This window comes from Mauremys reevesii, linkage group 24, assembly GCF_016161935.1.
Source record: "Mauremys reevesii isolate NIE-2019 linkage group 24, ASM1616193v1, whole genome shotgun sequence".
NCBI lineage: Eukaryota > Metazoa > Chordata > Testudines > Geoemydidae > Mauremys > Mauremys reevesii.
Genome location: NC_052646.1, coordinates 8138535 through 8164070, shown reverse-complemented (window position 1 = coordinate 8164070; position 25536 = coordinate 8138535). Strand labels below are relative to the sequence as shown.

Genomic DNA, 25536 nt, shown 5'->3' with positions numbered 1-25536 from the left:
CTCTGAGTACACACCTCTACTAAATGTTGATGGTTTTTCTGAAATGCATTTCAGTTGAGCTTCAGGGTAAATTGAGACTGTTGAGGCCTACAACCAGGTAGCTCTTAGTTTTGCGAGGCTTATAGTCATTTCACATCATCCCAAACTGCTTGATGCTACACTAAAGCTTTGCAGAGTGCTTAAGTTGTGAAACTGAGCACACGGGAAGCAAAGACTACATCTCAAAACAGTTTTATTTTCCCAAATGTCCGTTTTTTATTAATATTAGCATGAACAGGTTGTGTAAATGCAATGCTGGCCTAGTAATAAGATCTCTTTACAGCTGCTAAACTCTTGTGGAGCATAGTGGGTAGTAAGGGGAGAACACTGCCCTTTTGGGTTAGAATGACCAGCCTTGGGAATAAGTGATGTGACAGTGACGTTTTGCTCTGTATCACCTCATGGTGTTAAATCATGTTACTGAATTGCCAGATATTAGAATAGGATATCAAACCTAGTTCCATAGTAAATAAGCAGGAAACTCTGGAGGTCAGCAGCTCCAGAGCAAAACAGATGAGGTAACACTGTTTATAAGTGTTAATTCATCTGTCTGAAATGAAGAGGGTTCCTGTTGCAAGCGCAGATGAACTTGGCAGGTAAGTAATATTTTCACATGCATTACAATAACCTGAAGCCTTTGTCTTCAGCATGTCTCCATCTAAGCATAGACGCTCTACGATTAAGCGTCCTGCTCAGCCAGTACAGGAATCTATAGAGCAAACTTTGGTTGCTCACCATGAACCTTGCTGCCAGTCACTGAAAGGGCAGCAGCAGGTCTGCCTACCTCGATTCAAGTTTGCAACTCCAGTCTTCCACTGCTGCTGGATATTCCAAATGTTGTGATGGCTTGGAAAGAGACTTCTGTACTTGGATTAGTGCGATGCCGTCTACAAGGAACTTAAATGGATGCAAAATATAGTTGCCTGCTTACAGTATTCCCTGCTGTGAGTATGGTAAACATGCCCACAACTTAAGATGTTTTAGGTAACATCCCTGAACAGTCTCCTGTGAGCTAGGTACATTCCATGGTCTATTTTAAGTTAATCTGTATGTATAGCGAGATCACTAGATAAAAGCACTTTCTAAGCAGAGGGAGTAGTGCGTGGCCTTTACTGACAAGCAGGACCAGTACGAGACAAGATGTCCAACTGTTAGACTTAAAGGCCAGTAAGGGGGGTGTAGAGTAGGAGACCCCACTGTTCTCCATCCCTCATCTGTTTCTGCATTAGAGGGTCGATATAGCGCCCATGCTGCAGCTATGACTAAGAGAATGTCTTATAATACATGTGCTATGCTTATAGGACAGAACAGGTACCGCCTTCTATCAACGAAGGTGAAGTCACGGCCAGGCCCCTGACAACTGTGAAAGGTAAGCTTGCCAGCAAAAAAACGGATGCTCCATTAAATCCTGGCCTCTTCTAGAAGAGGCTCATATAGATCTGCACTTACCACCAACCATTAAAAGTAATTAATTTCTGAACAGGGGAACATCTGACTCCCTGTGACCCAGAAATGCTCTGACCCTTTGTTTCTGATTTTTAGTTACTTGTTCAGTAAAGCTAAAAATGAGACTTTTCTTCTGGTACACCACCAGTTTGAGATATCCCATGCAGAGTACATTTTCAAGCTTAAACACCATAAACATCCAAACTTGTTTCAACATATTTATTTCATTTACAAAACTTGTATAACTCAGGGTCACTCAGAGCTCTATGCTCTGGTAGATATAACTGATTTACACCGTGCATACGAAAGGCGAAATGGACACAGCAGGCTCAAGCAATTCTTCAGATTTCATTCAAAGCCCCTGTAAGGAGATTTTAAAAAAGGTCAAGTTGTTTGAAGACGAGTCAGTTACACAAGCAGAACACATAAACCAGAGTCAGCATCAATAAGTGGGAAGAACAGATTTGGGTATGTTAGGTGTCAGACACAGTGCTTGATAAAAGGCAGTTGCCCAAGACAAGCGGAAAACTGGTGAACAGGTAAGTCAGCAGCCTCTCTCTTCCCTAGGGACCTTGGTTTAGTAATGGTTCAAACCCTGGCCATAGAAACAAAGCAACCAGGTCCAATATTTAGCCAAACTCAGAGGCTATCGCTTGGTGCAGAAAAGACAGAAGAAATGCTTCCCCCCTCCCGGCCAGAACTGTACATTCATGCCCCCAAGTTCCTCCAAGCTATTGAACCAAATAGGAATATTGTTCCAACAGCAGAGCAACACAACTAAATGTTTTTGGTTTTTTTAAGTTCTCTACAAAACCCCAACCCCATGAGGGCCAGAGGGAGGCTTCGCTCCTAGGGCAGTTAGATGGCCTTAAGTTACAAGACGTTTGTCAGTTTGAGTGTTCAGTGAAGTGTACGACTTTTGGCAAGTTACCGGATAAGATGTGCTATGTCCCAGTTGGTTTCTACGGACAGAGGTCCTTCCACTTCAACTCCTTTCTCGGTCACTATGGCAAGTTCGTACTAAGGAGGAGATCAACAATTAGAATTTCCAGTAAAGCCCGACTAATGCAAATGAAATCTGAGATAGCGAGTGCTTTGACATGGGGTAAATAATAGTTTGTGACCAAATAATGAATATCTGAAGTTCAACTTTCACTGAAAAAATTTGGTTAGGGTTAACTTAATTTCCTTTAACATAACGACTCAGTTAGCTTCACATTCAATTAGCTTCACCTAGTGCTTTACCTTTTGCCCAATAAAAGCAGGGGTCCTTCACAGCTAACTGAAGGACTGGTCTGAGCCCTGACATTTACTTGAAGTCAGCTAGGTGGAGCGACTCACTCTAATAAGCGCCAATGTCAATTCCCATATCCCAAATGTGGAGAGAAACATCAGCTAATTTGGTGTATTTTGCCTAAATATCCTTACGAAAACTTGAGATTAAGATAGTGTCCTTGCCGGTTCTGTCTGGTAGTTGGCAAACTGCGTTTTGCTGTTGCTAGGGATGAAGGAGCCACTGCAAATCTTGAAAAGCTGGATTTCCAAGATTAGAGCAGGGAACAAGGACTGAGCTCTCTTCCCAGCTTTGCAAACAACCTGTAACATCCTGGGCAAGTCCTATCTCAACCAAATATACTCCCCAGTTCACTATCTCACAGAGGTGCTGTGAGGCTTAGCAGCTCTAAACCACTCTGAAGTCAGGGGAAGGAAGTTGCTATACGACAACTGAGTATCATGACTGAAGATGAATCACACAAACTTAGAGGCTGGACTCTGCATGTCAGTTCAGCCAGCACAACAGGCACTGCAGTTCCTGCAGGATGACTAGGGAACACCAAGGCAGGATACTTACTCTGTTAAATGATCGGGCATCTCTGTAATACAGGATTTTCATGCAGCGCTCAATCAGGTCCCGGGCCTCATCCTTCGTCAAGATGGGTTTCTTCTCTAAGACTTCTCTCATTAATGGCTGCATTTAAATAAATAAATAAAACCTTCAACAACTCAATTCCACAAGGCTGAAGTTGCAGTTAAAGGAACAGAGCAGCATGCACTAGTCACAGCAAAGAACTCAAGCCTCTGACTCACACTTCCCTGCTCTTGCCACTAAACTATGCTGCTTCTCTCTACAGTTCCCAGTCAATGTTCTACAAGCACTTACCTGAGCTAGATAAGCTCCATAGCCAGTAGCGAGTGTAGGATCTTCATAGGCAACGCCCAACATGTCAACGTACCCTAGAAAACTGAACACAGAATGATGGAAATTTTCATTCCTGGTTGCACAGAAGAAACATCAGCATCTGGGACAACTCCTGGTGTTGTAGCCAGCTTACAAACGCAACTCCAGCACAAGTTGACAAAGCAAACACCCCTCAGGCTAACCAAGAAAAAAGTGAAGTCCACCTGATACTCTGGGCACACAGGCCACTAAAGGAAGGAATGTTCAGTGGCTCCTGTTTTAACAGATAGTTCTTTCAAGGCCAAGCATCAAACAAACTTCCAGTCTACTACTCGAAAGAACTGCTTGAGGTCAGGGTATTTTCTGGCCTTCAAGAACACTGCTTACTCCTCTTTTTAAAATACCCTCTAGTATTTTCCTTTGTAGCAGATTGCATTTGAGTGGGATGTGTGCTGCTAGATAAGAGCGAGGGTCTGCTCCCCTATGAAGTGGTTCAGTCAGTGGGGAATGGGGGCTCTCTCTCCTAGACAGGCTGTCCCTGAGGAGAAGCAAGGAGAAGGCTGTAAATTGAGTGCCCATTGGGGGGGAAGGTGAGGGGGTGGGGGGAAAGAGAGTGCATTTGATCTATGGGACACCAAGGGCCATAATGGCAGGCGCATGCAACTGTGTATACAAAAGGCAGGCCTCACTGGCAATTACACATTCAGTTGCAACAACTGCATATGCAAATTATACAGCCAGGCAGTCGTGTGCCCCAGCACTGAAAATCTGGCACATGCAATGGAAGGGAAAAATATCTATGCACCATGATACAAGACAAGATATAGTCTGACCTGAAAGAGGCAGCAAATTGATGCCCCAAGACCTCAGGTTAGTTAATAAAAGTTTGATAAGACCGTATTGAAAGCCCTTTCCTGTGCTTTACAAACATTTTTAGATCTTTCAAATTTACTGTTTGTCCTTCCTTAAATCAAGCCCTGAGCTTTATTCTACCAAGGATTATAAATGACACCTATTTCTATTGAGTGGCGAGTGGCTCGAGTCCCTAAAGTGGAAACGCAGCAGAGAAGTTACGCTACACATCCCGCATAGCTTGTGCAGGATTTACCTTTCCCCATTGTAAAAGCCTCCAATAACGACAGTATTCCACAGTGGATTCATCTTGGATCTCCGGCTGTACATGGCTCGGGTCAGCCAGGAGTGAATGGCCTTTGGACTGTAACTGTGACCATCTCCCAACAGCTCCTCATCAATTCTAGTATAGAGAAGAGTTTTAGACAACTTAGAAGAACTTACCAATCATCTGACATTATTTAGATTTAACCACAGCACCCATCCCTGCCAGCCAAGCTAGCAATAAAACAATATACCCTACATATTAAATCCTCACAGGCCATTAAAGCAAAACCACATCTGCTCTGTGTTCTTACAGGTCATCAGCCACAGATCTAAAGTAAATGAAGGGTAACTGGAGAGACCTGTTGATAGGCCCTTTGTTGGAGAGACACTCGGCCTGTGAGGAAAGATCTGTAGTGCAGAAATTGTGATTTCCTTCTTGCGGTGAAGGAGACTGCAGCTCAAGAGTCAATACCCCTGTATTAATCTCCAGCTAGTCTGCATGCTCAAAGCCAGATAAGCAGGAGTGGTAGTGGTGGGACCTTAAAGGATGGAGACAAGTTTGCACTCTCAGTGACAGATGGACAAAGAGTTCCCATTTAAAATGACAGCTCCAGAGATGCTAAAATCTGGTTTAATTCATTTTGTAAACACTAGTTTGGGGTATTTGTGTTACATTCATTTAAAATATTTTATGTAGTGTTAATGAAAGATGCTAGACTGGCAAACCCTAGAGAGCATAAGAATGGCCATATTGGATCAGACAAATGTTCCATCTAGCCCAGTATCCTGTCTTGCAACAGTGGCCAGTGCCAGATGCTTCAGAGGGAATGAACAGAACAGGGCAGTTATCGAGTGATCCATCTCCCACTGACCATGCCAGCTTCTGGCAGTCAGAGTTTTAGGTACACCCAGAGCATGGGGTTGCATCCCTGACCACCTTGGTTAACAGCCATCGATGGACCTATCCTCCTGGAATTTATCTAATTCTGTTTTTAATCTAGTTGTACTTTTAGTCTTCACAACAGTCCCTGACGAGATCCACAAGTTAACTGTGCATTGTGCGATGAAGTACTTCCTTTGGTTTGTTTTTAAACCTACGGCCTACTAATTTAATCAGAAGACCCCTGGTTCTTGCTTTATGTGAAGGGGTAAATAACACTCCCCTATTCATTTTCTTCAAATTATTTATGATTTTATAGACCTCTACCATATTCCCCCTCGGTCATCTCTTTCCCATGGTAAACAGCCCCAGTCTTTTTAATCTCTCCTCCTATGGAAGCTGTTCCATACTCCTAATTATTTTCGTTGCCCTTCCCTGTACTTTTTCCAATTCTCATACATCTTTTTTGAGATGGGACGACCAGAACTGCACGCAGTATTCAAGTTGTGGGCGTACCCGGGATTTATATATTGGCAGTATGATATTTTCTGTCTTACTATCTATCGCATTCCTAATGGTTCCCAACATTGTTAGCTTGATTGCTGCTGCAGCACATTGGGGAAATGTTTTCAGAGAACTATCCACAATGACTCCAAGATCTCTTTCTTGATGGTAACAGCTAATTTAAACCCCATCATTTTGTATGTATACTTGGAATTATGTTTTACAATATGCATTACTTTGCATTTATCAATACTGAATTTTATCTGCCTTTCTGTTGCCTTGTCATCTACTTTTGTGAGATCTCTGTAACTCTTCGCAGTCAACTTTGGATCTAATTATCTTGAGTAATTTTGTATCATCTGCAAATTTTGCCAACTCACTGTTTGCCCCTTTTTCCTGATCATTTATGAATATGTTAAACAGACTGGTCCCAATACAGATCCTTGGTGCACCCCACTATTTACCTTTCTCCACTGTGAAAACTGACCATTTACTCCTACCCTTTACTATATTTTAAACCTGTTACTGATCCAGTAGAGGCCCTTCCCTCTTTTCTCATGACTGCTTACTTTGCTTAAGAGTCTTTGGTGAGGGAGTGTGTCAAAGGCTTTCTGAAAGTCCAAGTACACTACATCCACTGGATCACCTTTGTCCACATGTTTGTTGACCCCCTGAAAGAATGCTAATAGATTGGTGAGGCATGATTTCCCTTTACAAAAGCTGTGCTGATTATTCCCCAACATATTGTGTTCATCTATGTGTCTGATAATTCTCTTCTTTACTACAGTAAAGTCTAGCAGAGCAATGTCTAGGTATCCACAGCATAGGCACAAGAGTGCAAGCTTGCTCTGCCTGGGAAATGGGGCTCCCTCTAACAGAGAGAGGGAAGGTCTGCTTCCATGGGTCAGCAGAGGAGAAATACTTACACCATCTGGTCAATGACCTGCTTGAGGTACTGGAAATCAGCATAGTCTCCAGATGCACCGAGCACAGTGTTATCATTCACTTTCATGATCCTGGAAATGTTACGAAACCGGGCCAGAGAGCCGTAGGAGCCCAGCATGTCTGCAGCGATGATCACACCGCCGTCAAACTTCACTCCCAGCACCGAGGTGCCCGTCACCATGGGATTCCTGGGGAAACCAGCAAAACCATCAGTGCTCCCTGAGTCGGACAGTCAACAGCAACATTATTCTTCTTTAGCGGCCCTTACTCTTCTCCTAAGCCTGACTCACAGATACAGACTGTAATTCTGCTCCAAATTAACCCACTGGGGATTGGGCCGGGGGCTGCTCATTACATGGGGATCAATGGGTCACAAAGCACGATGCCAGGGCAGCACAGGCATATACAATAGGGGCTGCGGAAACACCAGCCTCCAGTGACCTTAGGGGAGCCAACCCTGTTCACCCCTTTCCCAGAAGACCTCAACATTGTCCCCTCCTTAGCACAAGAAGGCAATTCACCTGTGTCCTCCGTGCTCCCGGCCATCTCCCCCAAATCTCTCCCTCCCCCCCCACCCATGTGGCCCTGGGGGTTCGCCCAGCCACCGTCCCCTCGGAAAATCTCCAAGTCCCTAGTTCACCCCTCATCCCACCCAGCCCCGTCCTCCCCCAGCCTGGCCCCTCCTCCCCCGAAAATCTCCTCATCCCACCCAGCCCCGTCCTCCCAGCCTGGCCCCTCCCAGCCTGGCCCCTCCCCTCCCTCGGAAAATCTCCAAGTCCCTAGTTTCACCACCACCCCGTCACCCACGACCCCCTCCCCAGCCCCGCCCCTCTTCTCCCCGCAGGCCCCTCCGGCTCCCCGCCCCCATGAGGCCGCGGCCCGAACCGCCCCCGGCGCCCGGTCACTCACTGGGTCCGCGTGAGGGGGCCCCCGCCCCCGGCCTGGGACTCCAGGCCCGGCCCGGCCGCGCTGGGGCCGGTCAGGCTGTACAGCTCCCCCGGGGCCGGGCCCCCGGCCCAGAACGGCAGCGGCAGCCGCATCCCCCCGGCTTCCATCTTAGTCACTCTGGCGCGGACTGACGCGGACGGAGTCTGTGCAACGCGCAGGCGCAGCAGCCACTGTCCCCTCCCGCGCGCCGTACGCCGGGCGCCGCCATCTTGAGCGTGGCCCCCACGGAAAACAGGCGAGTCCCATAGGGCGCCATCTTGGGTGGGGCGTGGGGGGGGACTGGCTCCCAGCTCCTCCTGGGAGGACCTGTGGGTGCAGCCACCTTCAGCGAGGCACTGATAGCAATAAAGCCGCCCTGAAACAGTGACTCTTGGAGCTGTGACCTGCCCTCATTCAGCACTATGGTGTGTTAACTCTGAACCCTACTGATGGCGCTTTGCATGGAAAATGCTATTAACTAGTCCATTGCTCGTCATTTCAGCAGGAACATTTCACTTTCCTGAACTGGCTGTGGGGCTTGAGGGTAGTTAGGATACCAGAGCTTCCCTGCCCAAAGCTATCCCCTATATTTGAATATGATCCATAAGTAAATATAATAATAATGTAACTGTGTTATTTGGATAATTGGCCATTGTAGTTATGACTGAACTAAGGATGCCAACTCACCTCACATTCAGGGTTGCTCTTTTTGTGTGTTGCAGAACAAAATATTCCCAGCAGAATCCCAACATGGCGCTTCGCAAGACGTTCCTCTAGCAGTCAGAATGTCATGAGGTTTCCTGCAAATCGGTAATACATGCTGGTGTAACACCATGGAGTGAAAACCCAATGCCATCCATCATGTCACAACATCTCAGTGCAATACCCTGGCCAATCTAATTCTATTAAAAAACTTAGACCAGACAAATGAGTTGAGAGCTAAATCCAACCCTTGGTATGAATGCAATTCCTCAATACTTAGCCCTCCGGTATGTTGGGGTTTGTCCCAGTTACAGCTACTGTTATAGTTACATCAGTCTAAATGTAATGTAGACAGGTATAGCTGCTATTTGCACTGATGCAATTTACCCAGTTTTTTAGCACGAATAAGCTGCATTGGGGCCCCTGTATTGATTTTGCATTTATGTATACTAGAAATTTGAAATCTCATATGCGTTCAAGGCCTTAGTCCCAATTAATCTGAGCCCCAGCACACTGCACCACCCCCTCCTCTTGACTTTTGACAATGCAAGTCCAACCCAGCGTCTTTCTGCCTCCCCTTTTGAGATCTCTTGTTTAAACTACTCAGCATCCAATTAAGAGTTAGTCAGTGCAATTTACAAAAAACTAGCAATGTAGAATGACATTCCCCTTCCCTTGTGCCCCATTCACTCCTCACTGTGATGCTTTGTTCTGCCATCTACACACACAGAAAAGGAAGTGACAAGCGGAGTGATATGATTAAAGCTAACGAGCTGCTGATTACCCAGCGAGAAAACAATTTCGGAGGCTGTGTTTCATGAACCACATGTCTGCCTGAATCACTCAGTGAAAATAATTTCCCGGGCTGATAATAAGAGCCAGCTTCTTTGAATGACATTTTAGAGCCAAGTTACACATCATTTCTGTTCATGATGAGTTCCCACAGCAAACACAATGGTGGATGAAAGAAACGCATGGCAAACTACCCACTGTGATGTGTGTTCTAGGAATGAGCTGTCAGGAGGAAGGCCAGATCTGTGGATCAAGCCTAGACATCTTGAGACCTGGGTTCTGCCACAGACATAACCACTCTGGGTCCAATCCCACTTCCACTGACTTTAGCAGGAATCCGTGCTGAGGGTTAAGGAATGGGAGTTGTAGGCCCCCTCAGAGCCTTACTCCCAGATGCCTAAATACCTGGGTCAACATCCCTATTGAATAGTCTTAGGCCATGTCTACACTAGAGAGTTTACGCTAGAGACCGATGCAGCAGTGCCATTGGAAAATGGCTCATGTAGATGCTCTATGCCAACAGGAGAGAGCTCTCCCGCCAGCATAATAAAACCACCTCCACGAGCGGCAGTAGCTATGTCGGCGGGAGAAGCTTTCCCACCAACATAGTGCTGTGCACATTACAACTTATGCTGGCGAAATTTATGTCACTCAGGGGTGTGTTTTTTTACACCCCTGAGCGACATAAGTTTTGCTGACATAAATGGTAACATAGACATGGCCTGAGTGTTACCAGGTCAATGCAGGTTGAGGATATTCAGTGCTAGGCCAATAGATCTCCCTTTATCTCAGTTTCCTCATTTGTAACATGTAGATAATTCTCAGCTACCTTCCAGGCTGGGGGCTGTGAAACTAAATTAATTAATATTTGTAAAGTGAGATCCTCAGATGGAAGATTCAAAGTAATCATTAAATGACTTACATTGTGTGTTATTGGGAAGCGCAGGAATAGGTTTATCAAAGGTTACTGATATTATTTTGTATGGCTAAGCCCCATGAACCCAGAATGAGCTTCACCCAAAGCCTTTAATCTTCCACCCCTTTATGCTCCCACCTTCCATCCCTTGGCCCTCTCAGCCCTTTACTCTTCAAGGGAGTCGGATGGAAATGTGTGTCCATTTTGTCTCTGGCAGTGCCACCAGGCTGCATTAGAAAAGAAGTGATTCTCTTCCTTCTCCTTTGGTAGAACCTATATTATTGGGGATTCCCAACAAACCTATTTCAGGCATCCACTGCGTTACTTACAACTGGTCTGCTCTGAGAACTTACATCATCATAGCCATAGGTGCAGACTCTGTGGGTGCGCCGGGGCTGGAGCACCCACGGGGGAAAAGCGGTGGGTGCTGAGCACCCACCAGCAACCCTCCTATCAGCTCCCCTTTTCCCCCCAGCGCCTCCTGCCTGCTGGCAGGCCCCATCGATCAGCTTCAGCGCTCCCCCCTCTCTCCCTGCACTTCCTGCCCACTGGGATCAGCTGTTTCATGGTGTGCTGGAGGCTCTGGAGGGGGGAGGGGGAAGGAGCGACAGCAATGCACACTTGGGAGAGGGGGCAAAATGGGGTGGAAAGAGGCGGGGCAGGGGTGGGTGGAGGCAGGGTGGGGGCGGGAAGAGGTGGAGAAGGGTTGGGGCCTTGGAGAAGGGACAGAGTCGCGGTAGGGCCTGGGCAGAGCTGGGGGTTGAGCACTCCACGGCACATTGGAAAGTCGGCACCTGTGATCATAGCTACATCTCTCAGAGATGTGGAGAGATATTCCTATGCCAGCCTAACCCCTGGTGCACATGGCACTAGCTTGATGGAAGAATTCTTCCACTGACCTAGCTACCCCCTCTCGGGGAGGTGGAATCCCTCCTGTCACCGTCGTGTCTACACTGAAGTGCTGCAGCTGTACCACTGTAACGGTTTAAATATAGACTGTATTTATGGCAGTAGAAATCCCCTACTATCTTCCATAGTTAAGAATCTTTCAGAATTTCTACTGTAAACTGGCAAAATACAATAAAGTAGCTGTGAGAAATCCCAGAGGGATGAAAGGTGACATATCTGTTAGTCACTGTATTTTAATGAGTCACCGAATATGCCCTCTGCTGGAAGGGATCAGAACTGCTCAACTGTGTGTCATAACTCGTATACTGCATACCAGGAATAGTGGATAGAGCAGTGGATGGGGATTCAGGGGACCTGGGTTCTGATACCCGGCTCTGTCACTGGCCTGCTGAGTGACCTATGGCAAACTGAAGTGGCACATCCCCTCCCTGTGCCTCAGTTTCTCCATATGTAAAATGAGGATACTGCTACTTGTTTGGAAAGCAGTTTGAGATCTACTGATTATAAGAGCTAGATATGATTATTCTAGCTCAAGTGGCAGGGGGCTGAGTTTCAGGAGCAGTAGATCTGAGTTCTGTATTTGCCGCATGATGGTAGTTGCAAAACCTGGGGATTATTTACAGTAATGATTTTTCTTCCCAAAATAGTAAAAAAACACTTGTAAAACTCTTTTTTGTAATTGATTGAGTAGCAAAATAAAAGCTCTTTTGGAGATGGTCGATTTTTTGGGGGTGAACTGATATAGTTTTAAATACGGTACTTCTGTACAATATTGCCATGTTACAATGATATTAAAGGCCCTACATTTTACATGAGTGGAACAGTCAATTTTTTTTCATCAATTCAAATCAATGTAAAAATCCCTGCACACATTGACTTGGGCACATAAAAGAAATTGAGCACTGTATTATTTAAGGAAATATTTCAAAAGGGTCATAGACCACGTGGTGATAACAGCAAAATATTGACTTAGTTTATCACCGGCGGTCCTTGAGCCATGACAAGGGTCCGGATGAAAGTCCAAACAGGTACTTTCGCTAAGGGCTTGCCACTTGTCTACACTTGAACTGCTACAATGGCACAGCTGCGCTGCGGGAGCACTTCAGCCTAGACAATACCCACACACCTAGAGGAGGAGTTCGTGGGCAGAGCTAATCCACCTCTCTGACAAACGGTAGGCGGGTCAATGGAATGCTGTCTGCAATGGGGTTTAGGTCAGCTTAATTGTGCCGCTCAGGGGTGTGGATTTTTAACACCCCTGAGCGCCGTAGGTAAGCCGATTTAATTTGCTAGTGTTGCCCAGGCCTAACTGGTATTCCCATAAAGCAATAATCCTTTTGTAGGCACCGATCACTTTGTTACCATGAGAGATTCCCCCCCACACCGCACACCCCCAATGTGGGATTTCTAAATATTGCTTTTGATCTTTTTTAAACACCATAGTTTAAAAAACATCTTGACAAAGAAAATCTGCAGCAAAGAGTTAATTTAATTATACAGGACGTGCATGGTGAAAACAACACAGTATTACCTGTGGTCTGCCTGAATGAACCTGCACGCAGCATAGTTGTAGCCATGTTAGTCCCAGGATATTAGAGAGACAGTGTGTGTGAGCGACTATCTTTTATTGGACCAACTTGTGTTGGTGAGAGAGACAAGCTTTGGAACCAGAACCTGTGTTTTTTGGGGAGGTGTGGCCCATCAGTCATCTAAAGTGACAGATGCTTTTTATCTGACACACCTTCAGTAGCTATTTGCATTTGTTTATCCACCTTTTGTTTGCAGATTACATGGGATACTGTAGCCAAGCATTCAATTAAAAACTCACCCTTCTGCTTCCAGATCTGGCTCCTCTTGGGGCTTGTCTACACTTGCAAGTTTTTTCGATGAAACTAATGTTGCCAAGGGAAAATCGGAAAAAGCAAAGTGGCCAAAGCGTGTCTCCATTTGCTCCCTCTGTCGACAGATCGTGTCCACATTTGGGGCACCTTTGTCGACAGCGAGAGCAATGGACTGTGGGTTTGTATCCCACAGTGCCTGGCGACACCATCCGTCACTAGGTGTTGTGGGAATGCGGAAACGGAGCACAGCGCATCCTGGGATGTGCAAAATGTACCGTCATGCACCACTTTGTGTCGCACCCCTCCAAAGGTCTCTGGCTTCCTTTCGCAACGTTTGTTTTTCCAACTGTCAGTCTGTTATAGTGCGTGCCAGCATCTGCAGTGAGAGAGGATGGATCCTGCACTTCTCTCCTATGCGCTATTAGCTGTCGTGAGGACATCGTGCATGGCAGCAGTTACTCACATCGTTACTCGCAAAGTTAGCAGAGGATGAATCGCAGGCACCCGAGTGTGATATGGATGGCAGCAATTTATCAGTGCTTTGTGCATTCACAGAGCAGCTGCATACGATTGTGTAGACCATCGCTTTTGCGCTAGGGAAACAAGCACTGATTGGTGGGATTGTATTGTCATGCAGGGCTAAGAGGATAGCTGGAAAGATTAACAATATTGTTGGGTGGGTTAAGGGAACTACTGTTGTGGCGCCTTGTGGCATATAGCAGTTGAGATAGTTTAGTGTCCTTTTTTCTTTGTAGAGAAGCAACGTTTGTGTTGTAAATGGCTCATCTAGTTTTTGTAAAGTCTATCCAAAAGTCTTTCCAAATGCAAACAGATTGTCATGCAGGGGTGGGATGATGACCAGTGGGTACAGAACTTTAGGATGTGTAAAGCAACTTTCATGGAGCTATGAGCTGACCTGTGGCATGAGGACACCAGATTGAGAGCTGCCCTTCCGGTAGAGAAACGTGTTGCCATCACCGTGTAGAAGCTGGCGAATCCAAACTGCTACCAGTCAGTTGCAAATCAATTTGGGGTAGGAAAGTCCACTGTTGGGGCTGTATTACTCCAAGTGTGCAGGGCAATAAATCGCATCCTGCTGCATAGGACCGTGACTCTGGGACATGGGCATGAAATAGTGGATGGCTTTGCAGAGGTAGGTGATTGATGGCACACACATTCCAGTGTTTTGCTCATGTGCGGAGCACTGAGGCAGAGCGCTTGGCTGCACAGTTTGAACAGCCGGATGCTAGGGCTGTCAGAGGAGCCCAGAGGGCTGCTATTAACATCAGAGAGGCTTTGAGGAACCACTTTGACAATGAGGGGCAGTAAGACATGTCTGCTTTGGAGTTGTTTCCCTGTTGCATCCATGTACAGTTCTGGGGCCCAAGATCCAAGCCACACAATGCTTTAGGAGCCTGTTCCCAGAGTGAATTGATTGCTATACGCTTTTGTAGAACACAGCCCCTGGTGTAGACAGTGCTAGGTTGACAGAAGAATTCTTCCGTTGACGTAGCTACCGCCTTTCAGGGGGGTGGATTAACTACAGGGATGGGGGAACCCCTCCCGTCCCTGTATTGTGGGGTCTACACTGAAGCGATACACAAGCACGGCTGCAGCAGTGCCACTCAAGTGTTTGAAGTGTAGACATACCCGGCCTTAGTAAACGGAATTTAGATTTTTTTTTTTTTTAATCAAACTGTCTAGCAGGATCTGTTGATGCAATAGTGGACTTGGTGCCCACACTCTGAGAAAAGGATAAAAAAAGTCCATTATATAACAATCTCGTTCTACGATTTGTAAACTTTGTGCCACATCCATTATGTGGGCTAGAAGTTAAGCAGAAGACTCCTGCTTTTATCTCCAATGCAGAGAAGGAGTTTGGTCTTGTAGTTAGAACAGGGGATGGGGAGCATTAAGCAAGTCACTTCACTTCTCTGAGCCTCACTCCCGCTATCAGTAAGAAACCTCACTTGAATTCACAAGATGCCTAGAAATCCTTGGGAGAAAGGCAAAGTACTCAGGCCTGATGCTGTGAGGGTGCTGAGCACCCTTAGCACCCATCTTATCTGGGAACTGAGGGCACTCCTAGCCCTACCCTCAGGGTTCGGTTCAGTTTGCATTAGGCTGAAGTTTTGCAATCACTGTGAATTGTCAGGGGTAATTTTTCCTCCTGATGAATGCCACAGAGCTACTCCTAACCCTTTACGTCAGGAACGGATCTATTCTGTATGGTTCTTCCAACATGCACGTCATGGCAGTAGCACCTCCAGCAAAATGACTAATCCCTATTTATATGATATTTGACTTTATCCTCTTTTGATAGAGACTCACCTTTTGCATAATTAGGAATCTTAGAGATCCCGCAGGGGCTATGCACTATTACTTGACATTATTTTTTGATTGACAGCTTACACAGAGTTTATGTTTTAAGTGGCAAAGGCACATTATTTACCAGTCTTCAAAATATGGATGTGGTTTAGAAGTCAGATTAGAAAAGTTGGAGTCAGGAAACCTGGATTCTATCCATGGACTCACTGCAAGACTTGGGGCAAGTCATTTTATCTCTCTGCACCTGTTTCCTTCTAATTTGGTGTGAGGGTAAATGATTCAACATTTGTATAAGTGCTGACTAAAGCGCTTTGAGATCTACGGACAGAAAGCGCTATAGACAAGCTAGGGATTATCATTACTGTATTAGCAATACTGTAACTGAGCGTGTGCAAAGCACTTTGAGAGCCACGGCATTATTTCTTATCTTAAACAGGGCCGGACGGGGGCCTCGGCCCTGTGGTGGGAGAATGGCCAGCGCAGTGGGCAATGAACAGTGCACCAGTGTCCTGGATGCTGCTTAGACACATGCAGCATGGACAAATGTTTAAAGATCACAAATCAGGCTATAAAAGCAAAACAAAAAACACAACATGAGCTTTAAAATAAGACCTTTTAAAAATACAGACTTTTTTTTTTTTACAAGTTGCCTTCTGGTTTTTGAGCATTTAGGGTCATGCTCAGGTCATGTTTACAAGCTTTTTTATGTCCAGTCTTCAGGGTTAGACATTAGCCTTTGGTGGGTTTTTTTTTTTAATTCAAGTGGAGAGTCTCACCTAATTGCATGTTGCCAGGACCTGAGGCTTTAAGAAACACTCCAAATACGGTGAGACTTGTGATAAAAATCACAAGAGTTCGAAATACTGCATGTAGGTACAAACCCAAACTAAAAAGCAACTCTTCTGGTCGCCACGTTGGTGGTGAAAAGGTGTTGGATCTATCTTAGGCCATGTCTACACTAGCACTTATGTCGGCAAAACTTTTGTTGCTCAGGGGTGTGAAAAAAAAACACTCCCCCCTGAGCAACAGATGTTTTACCAGCACAAGCGCTGGTGTACACAGTTCATTGAGCTGGTTTTGTGATGTTGACGGGAGAGCTCTCTCCCATCCGCATAACGCGACGAGTGCTCTTACAGCGGCACGCTGTATCAGTACAGCTGTGCCACTGTAAGGTTGTAAGTGTAGATGTGGCCTTAGATTCATTAGGCTTGGTCTACACTACATACTTACTTCCATATCACTATGTTGCACAGGGGTATTAAAATCCCACACTCCTAAGTGACATAGTTATACTGATCTTAACCCCTAGTGTAGACAGTGCTATGTCATGGGGAGGGATAGCTCAGGGGTTTGAGCATTGGCCTGCTAAACCTAGAGGTGTGAGTTCAATCCTTGAGGGGGCCATTTAGGGATCTAGGGCAAAAATCTATCTGCAGATTGGTCCTGTTTTGAGCAGCAGGTTGGACTAGATACCTCCTGAGGTCCCTTCCAACCCTGATATTCTGTGTTGGCAGGCTGTTTGGGGAGGCACAGCCAACATAGCTACCACCTCTGGCGGAGGTGGGGTTATTTAGCCAACGGGGAGCAGTCTCTCCTGTCAATTTAAAGCATCTTCACCAGATGTGCTGCAGTTGCACTGATGTAAATTTGTAGTGGAGACCCCCATAGATTCTAAGGCCAGAAAGGCCCATTCAATCTCATCTTGACCTCCTGTATAACACAGGCCAAGAGATTTCACCCAGTTATCCCTGATCTTCAGTACTTATATCTGACATTCTTACCTACACCACATGAGTTCTGGCAGAGACAAAAGAGAAACTAGTGGGAGGGAATGAAGGAAAGAAGTGATTTAAGAGTACAGCAATGACCCACGGCCAAAATTTCCCTTGCCTCATTGTTATGTGGGGCATTGTGCCCACCTCCTGTGGGGGGATCTGCATTTCAGGGGTGCTGTGCAGATAAAGCCATGAAGCTCATGGAGCTGAAAGGCAGTACAGCAAGCTAAGAAATCAGAGGAGAGATTTATTTAGTCCAGCTGCCTTAAGTCACAGTGAGAAAGCAGAGGGGGAAAGGATCAGTATATTTTGCACAGCACCAACAGTGCCTTGGGCACCTTGGAGATGAAGAAGCCCACAAATTGCTCACATCGAACTGTGGAGGGAGATGGGCAGCAGAAGGAAGAGAGACAGAAAGGGAAAGAGAGGAGGCAAGAGACAGAGACATGGGAAGAGATGCCAGGATGCCCAGGGCCTGTGTTAAGAAAGTTGGGGGTGGAGTAGGTGGGAAGGACACTGAGGAGGGGGCACTGGGATAGCTGCTTTTCCCCAGGCCTGTCTGGGGGGCACTGGGGAGATTGTTTCAGGGAGGTGGGAGGAAGCTTCCCATCCCCAGGGTCAGAAGAGATACAAGGGGAAATTGCCCAGGCTCCAGCTGGGCGGCACAGCTGCCAGACATGCTGCTCTGAGCGGCATGGTAAGGGGGCTGGCAGCAGGGGGGTTGGATAAGGGGCAGAGGGTCGCAGGGGGGAGGTCAAGGGACAGAGGGCGGTTGGATGGGGCAGAGGTTCGGGGGGGGCGGTCAGGGGATGCGGAACAGGGGGGTTGGATAGGCATGGGAGTCCCGAGGGGCCTGTCGGGGGGAGGGGTGGACAGGGGTTGGGACAGGGAGCTGGGAGGTTATATAGGGGGTGGGGTCCTGGGGGGCTGGTTAGGGTTGGGGGGTCCCAGGAGGGGGCAGTCAGGGGACAAGGAGCGGGGGAGGTTTCATGGGTTGGGGGATTCTGAGGGGGGCAGTCAGGGGGAATGAAGTGGGAGGGGTCAGATAGGGGGCAGGGTCCAGGCCGTTTGGGGAGGCACAGCCTTCCCTACCTGGCCCTCCATACAGTTTTGGAACCCTGATGTGGCCCTCAGACCAAAAAGTTTGCCCACCCCTGGCCTAGACACAGATCTGAAGTGGAGAAAGAGATGGGGCAGGGTGAGGAGCTGCCCTGCCTAAGCCTACAGGGTGGAGGTCACTAGGGGGTTGATCCAGGCCTAGGCCTGGGAGGGGATGAGAGGGGCTACCCAGGCTGGGGGCACTGGGGAGGAGAAGAGGAGGATGGGAAAGGATGCAGTGTGGGGAGCACAGAGGGGTGGGGGACTGCCCAGGCTGGGGAGGGGCACTGGGAGGTGGGGAAGCTGCCCAGGCCTGAGGAGGGCACTGGGGAAGTGAAGGACATGAGGAGGCTGATTGGGCTGCGGGGATACTGAGGAGCGGGGGGGGTTGCCAGGCGGGGGCAGAGGAGGAGCGCAGGGGTGGGGAAGCTGCCCAGGCTGGGGGCACTGGGAAGTGCAGGGGTGGGGAGGCTGATTGGGCTGGGGGGATACTGAGGGAGCAGGGGGTTGCCAGGCAGTGGGGGCACTGGGAGGAGCGCAGGGGTGGGGAAGCTGCCCAGGCTGGGGGCACTGGGGAAGTGCAGGGAGTGGGGATGCTGATTGGGCTGGGGGGGACACTGGGGTTGCCAGGCGGGGGCAGGGAGGAGCCCAGGGGTGGGGAAGCTGCCCAGGCTGGGGGCACTGGGGAAGTGCAGGGGTGGGGAGGCTGATTGGGCTGCGGGGATACTGAGGGAGTGGGGTTGCCAGGCAGGGGGCAGAGGAGGAGCGCAGGGGTGGGGGAAGCTGCCCAGGCTGGGGGCACTGGCGGAAGTGCAGGGGTGGGGAGACTGACTGGGCTGGGGGTAGGGGTTGCCCAGGCAGTGGGGGCCACTGGGAGGAGCCCGGGGGTGGGGAAGCTGGCCAGGCCTGAGGAGGGCACTGGGGAAGTGCAGGGAGTGGGGATGCTGATTGGGCTGGGGGGACACTGAGGGAGTGGGGTTGTCAGGCGGGGGCAGTGGGAGGAGCACAGGGGTGGGGAAGTGCAGGGGTGGGGAGGCTGATTGGGCTGGGGGCACTGAGGGAGTGGGGTTGCCAGGCGGGGGCACTGGGAGGAGCCCGGGGAGGTGGGGGAAGCTGCCCAGGCTGGTGGGGGGGGCTGTTCAAGCCAGAGGGGCACGAGCTCGGGAGGAGCAGGAGATTGGGGGGGGGGCTGCGCAGGGCGGGGCTTGTTGCTAACGTCTCCTTCGAACCCCACCCTCGCCAAGATGGCGGCGCGCCCCTCCCTCCTGGAGGAGTCACATGACCTCTCCTGCCTGCCCCCGCCCACTGGGCGGGCCGCGGGCCAACGGGGGCGGGGTGGCGCGCGGCGGGGGAGGGGCTTTCTCACCGCGGGGGGAGGGGGCGGGTCTGGCCGGAGCCCGGGCCAATGGCCGGGGCCGGAGGCGGGGCCTGGGCGAAGGTAACAGGTTGCGGTGGGGCGCGGAGGTGAGGAGCGTTCGCGGCGGGGAGCGGCCTGGGCACGGTGAGTGCGGGGCCCCCTGCGCCTATGGGGCGCTGCCTTCCTCCGCAGCTATGGCCCCTATGGGGGCTCTGCTGCCTGGGGCTCGCCCTGCCCCTATAGGGGGCTCCCTCCCCCCAGCTATGGCTCCTATAGGGGCTCTGCTGTCTGGGACTCGCCCCCCTGCCCCTATAGGGCGCTGCCTTCTCCTATAGCTGTTGCTCCTATAGGGACGTACCAATTTAGGGAGCCTCCTTGTCTCCTGTGGACCTGCTGGTTCCCTATAGTGACACAGTGTCCCATAGGGCTTCCCTATATGGGGATTCTCTTCTTTGGGGATGTGCTCTCCCCATATAGTGCCTCTCCCCATATAGTGACTGTCCCTATAGGGAGCTCCTTCCCTCTGTAGTCACTGCCTGTATAAGGACTCTTCCCCTAGGGACCTATACTCCCTCTATAGTGACTTCTCCTATAGGGATCTCTCTCCTATAGCATCTGCTCCTATAACAGCCCTTCTTCCCTGGGTGGTTCCATCTGTGGGAAACCCCTAATTCTCCTTGATGTGCATGTGCTTACCTCCCTCCCACAACACATGCACCTTCCCCTGCCCCGTAAGACCCCCCCCCATACTCAGTGTGTCATATTGGGCTCGTGCTCCTATAGGACCCCTCTTGGTGTGTCCCTGTTCTAGTGACTGTTCCTATGACGAGACACCCTGCTCACTGGTCCCAAGCCCCAACTTCTCCCCATTATTCCCATTGAGGTTTTCCCACCCAGATAAAGTCCTGCTGGAGAGTGTGTGTGTGTATAACAAACACCATCGGTGTTTTACAAGGTTTGTGACAGCAGCTGGGGATTGGGTGTGTGAGAATTGGCTGGCTTGGGGGAGTGGGAGGTATCTGGAGCCCTTCACCTCCAGACCCCCTGCTTAAATCCAGCCCAGGCTGGAAGTGACTAAAAGCCGTGGCCCTTGTGTGACAGTCTTTCTGTCCAGTTCCTAGTGGCCAGGCGCTTAGCAAAGTTGCCATCCTGGATGGTCATAACAGGCCTCTGTGTCAGCAGCCTCAGCAGAGAGGCTGCATGAGACACGGAGGCAGAACTTGAGGGTCTGTCTGCTGGTGAGGTCCATTGGCAGGGATTCTGGCCAAAGCCCCGGCTACTTCCACACAGCCTGCCCCTGATCGGTGGCTAAATGGGGACTTTGGACTCCAGGTTTGTCATGGTGAAAGATATGAGCAGCATTAAATCACCATGACCTAAAACAAATAGCCTTGTGCCCAGTAGAAAAACGTAATCTAACCAGTTACTAGTGGCTGTGTTTAAATCTTAACTTAATTGTGGGTACCACAGTTCTCCAAGCGGTGACCAGCAAATGGTCTGTGGCCCCCTACTTGTAGACCTGTGTGTATCTTTCTCCTGCTGAATTGAATCTGATCTCTTGTGACCTGGACACTGTTGCGTTCACTTTCTAAAGGGACACAGTAAGAACGCACAAGAATCCTTTCCCTGTGGTGCTGACAACACCTGCAATGATTAAAATCCAAAGGGTTCTTAAAATTGTACCTACAGCTTGCTAGTGTTCATGCTCCCTCCCTGTCCTCCCCTCCCCAAGCTGATCGAAACTAGAGCAAACATTGAAACTCACTACTCCAGTTTCACTCTCTGGTTCCCATGCAGTCAGAACAATGCTGCTGTTTCTGAGCGCCCCTCACCAGTCTCTTATGGTGTGTGTGATGGAAATACTTCACATCCAAACAAACTCTTTTCACTGAAGATGAAGGAACGAGATTAGGCTTTGTGAAAACTGTTGTGTAAACAAACCTGTAGTGTCTCAGCCTGATATACCTCACTGGACAGAAGAATTCTGTATTTATGGCAGTTGTCATGTAAAGCAAATGCGAACTTCTGTTTTAGCTGCTCTAATGGAGGGTGATTGCCAACTCTATAATTAATTACAATGAACTTTTTGCACTAGTTATTGTATTGTAAATGTTTAAGTGTTTAGTCGCTCAGTTCTCACAAAGTGAGTTTCCCTCTAAGAGCCAAGTGCCTCTGGCCTAGACATAGAAGCTGTGCGTAACTGCATGACAAGTGAATAGGTTGGCGTTGTCTGGTTTCATCTTTCTGCTTCATCTTTTCTTCTCTTCTCCCCCCCCCCCCCTGCCCCCTTCCAAAACCAAACTCTTGACTGTACTAAGTGCTGGGATAATCCTACCTTGACATGATAGTCATGGTCTTGTTTTATGTGAAGACCCCTGGTGAGGTCTGAGATTGCAGCGGAGGAGGGGACAAATGTCTTCAGGGAAGCCTTGATTTGAAAAAGTGTCTTGGACCCAGCAACTTTTGTGAATGTTGATATTAAGGCAAACTGACACACTTACAGTGCTATACCTTGGGTTTCACCTCCTGTTGCAGAATTTCTGTAATGCAGCATCCTTAAAATTGAATGTGCAGCTTCTTACACTGCCTTGCCCTTCTTTAACATTCATTCTGAAGGATGGTATTTTTACCAGTAGCTTCTGTGTTTTTGTTTTTGTTTTTTTCCTCCCCTCAAGCAGGATAAAAATCTGAGCCCTAGATTTTATTTTTTACACTCAGCAGCTGGTTACAATGTGAAGACTATGCTGTGATTCTTTTAATCTTTATAGGCTTGAGGCTTTTTTTAAGACAGTTCCTTCCCATTGTGTTAATACATTAGGTTCAGCAATCATTGCCATGCCGGTATTGTTCTGATACCACATCTTGTGGCATTTATTTTGTAGCTGTGTAAAAAGGTGTCCTGACAGGGCACTTTAAAAATACAATCCATTCACAAAACAAAACAGATAGGTGTCTTTGGTGCAGAATGATTGTTTCTGTGGAATTGCTATCTGCTCCCAAGTGTATGATCTATAGAATATCAGGGTTGGAAGGGACCTCAGGAGGTCATCTGGTCCCAACCCCCTGCTCAAAGCAGGACCAATCCCCAGATTTTTACCCCAGTTCCCCAAATGGCTCCCTCAAGGATTGAGCTCACAACCCTGGGTTTAGCAGGCCAATGCTCAAACCACTGAACTATCCTGTCAAGGGCCTTCAGTTAAGAAACCGTCCTCAAGGATGGAAACTGTGCTGAAGGATGACATATTCCATCATGCCACTCCTGTTCTGTCTAATTAGACTGCACCCTTAAGCATGGTATCTGTTTGTTCATATACAGTAATTAGGAATACAGAGTTCTTGCTTGTGTAATAAAGCAGCACTCCTGTCAAGGGTTTTGTTACTGCCACAAACCCAGGCTGATGGCATGAGTTGTTGGGGAATCTTTCACCTCTAAGTGCAGAGGGGATGGATGGCTTAGTGATGAAGGTAGTGGGTAGGACTCGAGACATTTTGGGTTTAGTTCATGCTCTGCCACTGACTTCCTATATGATGCTGGGCAAGTTGCTTAGTCTTGTGCATAGGCGCCTCCTAGGGATAATAAGGCTTCCTCTGTCTTGATTGTGAACTCCTTGGGGGAGCGGAGTGTCTCTAACTATAGAGCTGCACTGCACCTAGCACACTGGGGTTCTGATCTCTGTTGGGACTTTGAAGTTTTACCATCATAAAACAATAATACGAACATTTAAAACATGTTTCTCTTTAAAAAAAAACAACCAAAAACTACTCCCTAGTCTCCTATCACATTTGCTGGTATCTAGAGGCTGAGAGTGGGATTATGTAGTGCATCATGGGAGGTAGTGTGGCTTAGTGGGTAGTTCATTATACTGGCCCTCAGGAGACATGGGTTTGATTGCTGGCTCTGCCACTGGTTTGCTGGGTGACCTTGGGCAAGTCACTACTTGTCCCTGTGCCTCCATATTCCTTTCTGTAAAGTGGGGATAATGTTGTTAGTAGATCTCAAAAGCGCTTTACAAAGGAGATCAACAACAAGAGCTATATAAGAGCTAAGAATTGTCAGAATCCAATACCACAATATTATTTTCTGGCCAGGGAGGCAGAGAGACAGAAAGAGGCAGAGAGAGGTTTGGGACCCAGTCCTTCAAGATGCTAAGTACCTTTAACTCTTACCCAAGCCAATGGTGGTTTATTTGTATTTTTTATTTTAACTCAGTCCATTCTCTCTGTGGACAGCGCACTTGGGTTTCTCCCCCCACACCCCCAGGGATGGAATCCTGCTGTGTCCTGCATTCCCTAGTCACTTGCTGGGTTTGTTTCAACAGTTCACATATCCCTCCAGCTCCGCGCTGCTTGTTGTTGTCGTTGTTTGGCTACTGAAGTCAGACCTCAAAGTGACTGATCAGAAGTGCAGTGCTGAAAGTTGGTTGGGCTGTGCTTCGTACTTGGGCAGCTATTTCAAAGCTGGCATCTCCCTTCCCTTCTTCCCTTTTTACATAAAAGCTTTTAAATTGGCCCTCGGTATCTGTCTTCAATAATAACTCTTTATCTTTAGCCTACTATAACAACCTTTGTTTTAGAATACATTAACAGGTTGGTTGTGGGGATTTCTTTTCCTTCATTCTCTCCCCCCAACCAGTTGGTCTGGTTTTGAATAGGCTCTGTTTCTGTTTAAAGAGTTCTAGTAGATTAAAGGGCTGTTTTGTGTGGCTATTCCTGTTGACAATTCCTTATCTCACTTAGGAGAACACATGATAATTAGGGGGCAAAGAGTTACTTGCAGGATCTCTCTTGGGCCTCAAGACCTTTTTTTTTTTTTTTTTTTTTTTTTTGGAAAAAACTAACTGGTCTGTGTATTGGTCACTTTACCCTTAATCCTAATATACTGCAATGTAGTTGCTTCCTATTGTAGTAGCACATTTTGGGTGTTAGGAGCTGTACAACCATAAGAGGGAGAGATTCATTCTCTACTGCCCTGCACATTGCCAAATGAATATAAAAAGGCTGTTAAGTGTAGTATTTATGTGTGTATTTTGCTGTAGTGTGACCAACTAAAAAGTGCAGGGCGTTGGCGAATAGGGTTCAGAGTCATTGTGCCAAAGGGTTTATAATCCAATGACCTGGCTGAAATCTTTGCTTGATAATTGCAAAGTAATGCACACTAGAAACATAATCTCAGCTATACATTAGCTGTTGCCACTCAAGAAAAAGATCTTGGAGTCATTGTGGATAGTTCTCTGAAAACATCCGCTCAATGTGCATCAGCAGTCAAAAAGGCTAGCAGAACGTTGGGAACCATTAGGAAAGGGATGGATAATAAAACGGAAAATATCATCATGCCATGGTATGCCCAGACCTTGAATACTGTGTGTGATTCTGGTCACCCCATCTCAAAAAATATATATTAGAAAGATATGATACAAGTCTATTAAAATCATGAATAGTGTGGAGAAAGTGAATAAGGAAGTGTTAGTTACCACTTTACATAACTCAAGAACCGGGGGTCACGCAATGAAATTAATAGGCTGCATAACAAACAAAAGGAAGTACTTCTTCACCCAACGCATGGTCAACCTGTGGAACTCATTGCCAGGGAATGTTGTGAAGGCCAAAAGTATAACTGGGTTTAAAAAAGCATTAGCTAAATTCATTGAGGATGGGTCCATCGATGGCTATTAGCCAAGAGGGTCAAGGATGCAACCTCATGCTCTGGGTATCCCTGAGTCTCCGATGCAGGGACTGGGACGCCAAGGGATGGATCACTTTATAATTGGTCTGTTTTGTT

General features: G+C 47.8%; 2 protein-coding genes across 6 annotated transcripts in view; one reads left to right on the top strand and one right to left on the bottom strand.

The window, feature by feature from the left end:
- Positions 1 to 1690: 1690 nt before the first annotated feature.
- Positions 1691 to 8202, bottom strand: PSMB4 (proteasome 20S subunit beta 4). Its single transcript, XM_039513612.1, has 7 exons — positions 8022 to 8202; positions 7094 to 7300; positions 4773 to 4919; positions 3647 to 3728; positions 3338 to 3454; positions 2417 to 2505; positions 1691 to 1846 (listed from the first exon to the last, which is right to left on the bottom strand). Exons 1-7 carry the CDS (start codon positions 8165 to 8167, stop codon positions 1834 to 1836), a joined length of 801 nt encoding a protein of 266 aa, XP_039369546.1. The 5' UTR covers positions 8168 to 8202; the 3' UTR covers positions 1691 to 1833.
- An 11630-nt stretch (positions 8203 to 19832) lies between these two features.
- Positions 19833 to 25536, top strand: part of CGN (cingulin) — a 63725-nt gene continuing 58021 nt past the window's right edge. For all 5 annotated transcript variants that reach the window (XM_039513015.1, XM_039513018.1, XM_039513016.1 and 2 more), the window contains exon 1: positions 19833 to 19901. The gene's annotated coding sequence lies outside the window, so the exon portion shown is untranslated. The remainder of the gene's footprint in view (positions 19902 to 25536) is intronic.

Coding starts and splice junctions, on each gene's coding strand:
- PSMB4 (XM_039513612.1), bottom strand. CDS start 8,167: ATGGAAGCCGGGGGGATGCGGCTGCCGCTGCCGTTCTGGGCCGGGGGC. Junction 3,729..4,772: donor GGCTTTTACAATGGGGAAAG/GTAAATCCTGCA, acceptor TTCTGTGTTCAG/TTTTCTAGGGTACGTTGACA. Junction 3,455..3,646: donor ATGGAGCTTATCTAGCTCAG/GTAAGTGCTTGT, acceptor ATTTAAATGCAG/CCATTAATGAGAGAAGTCTT.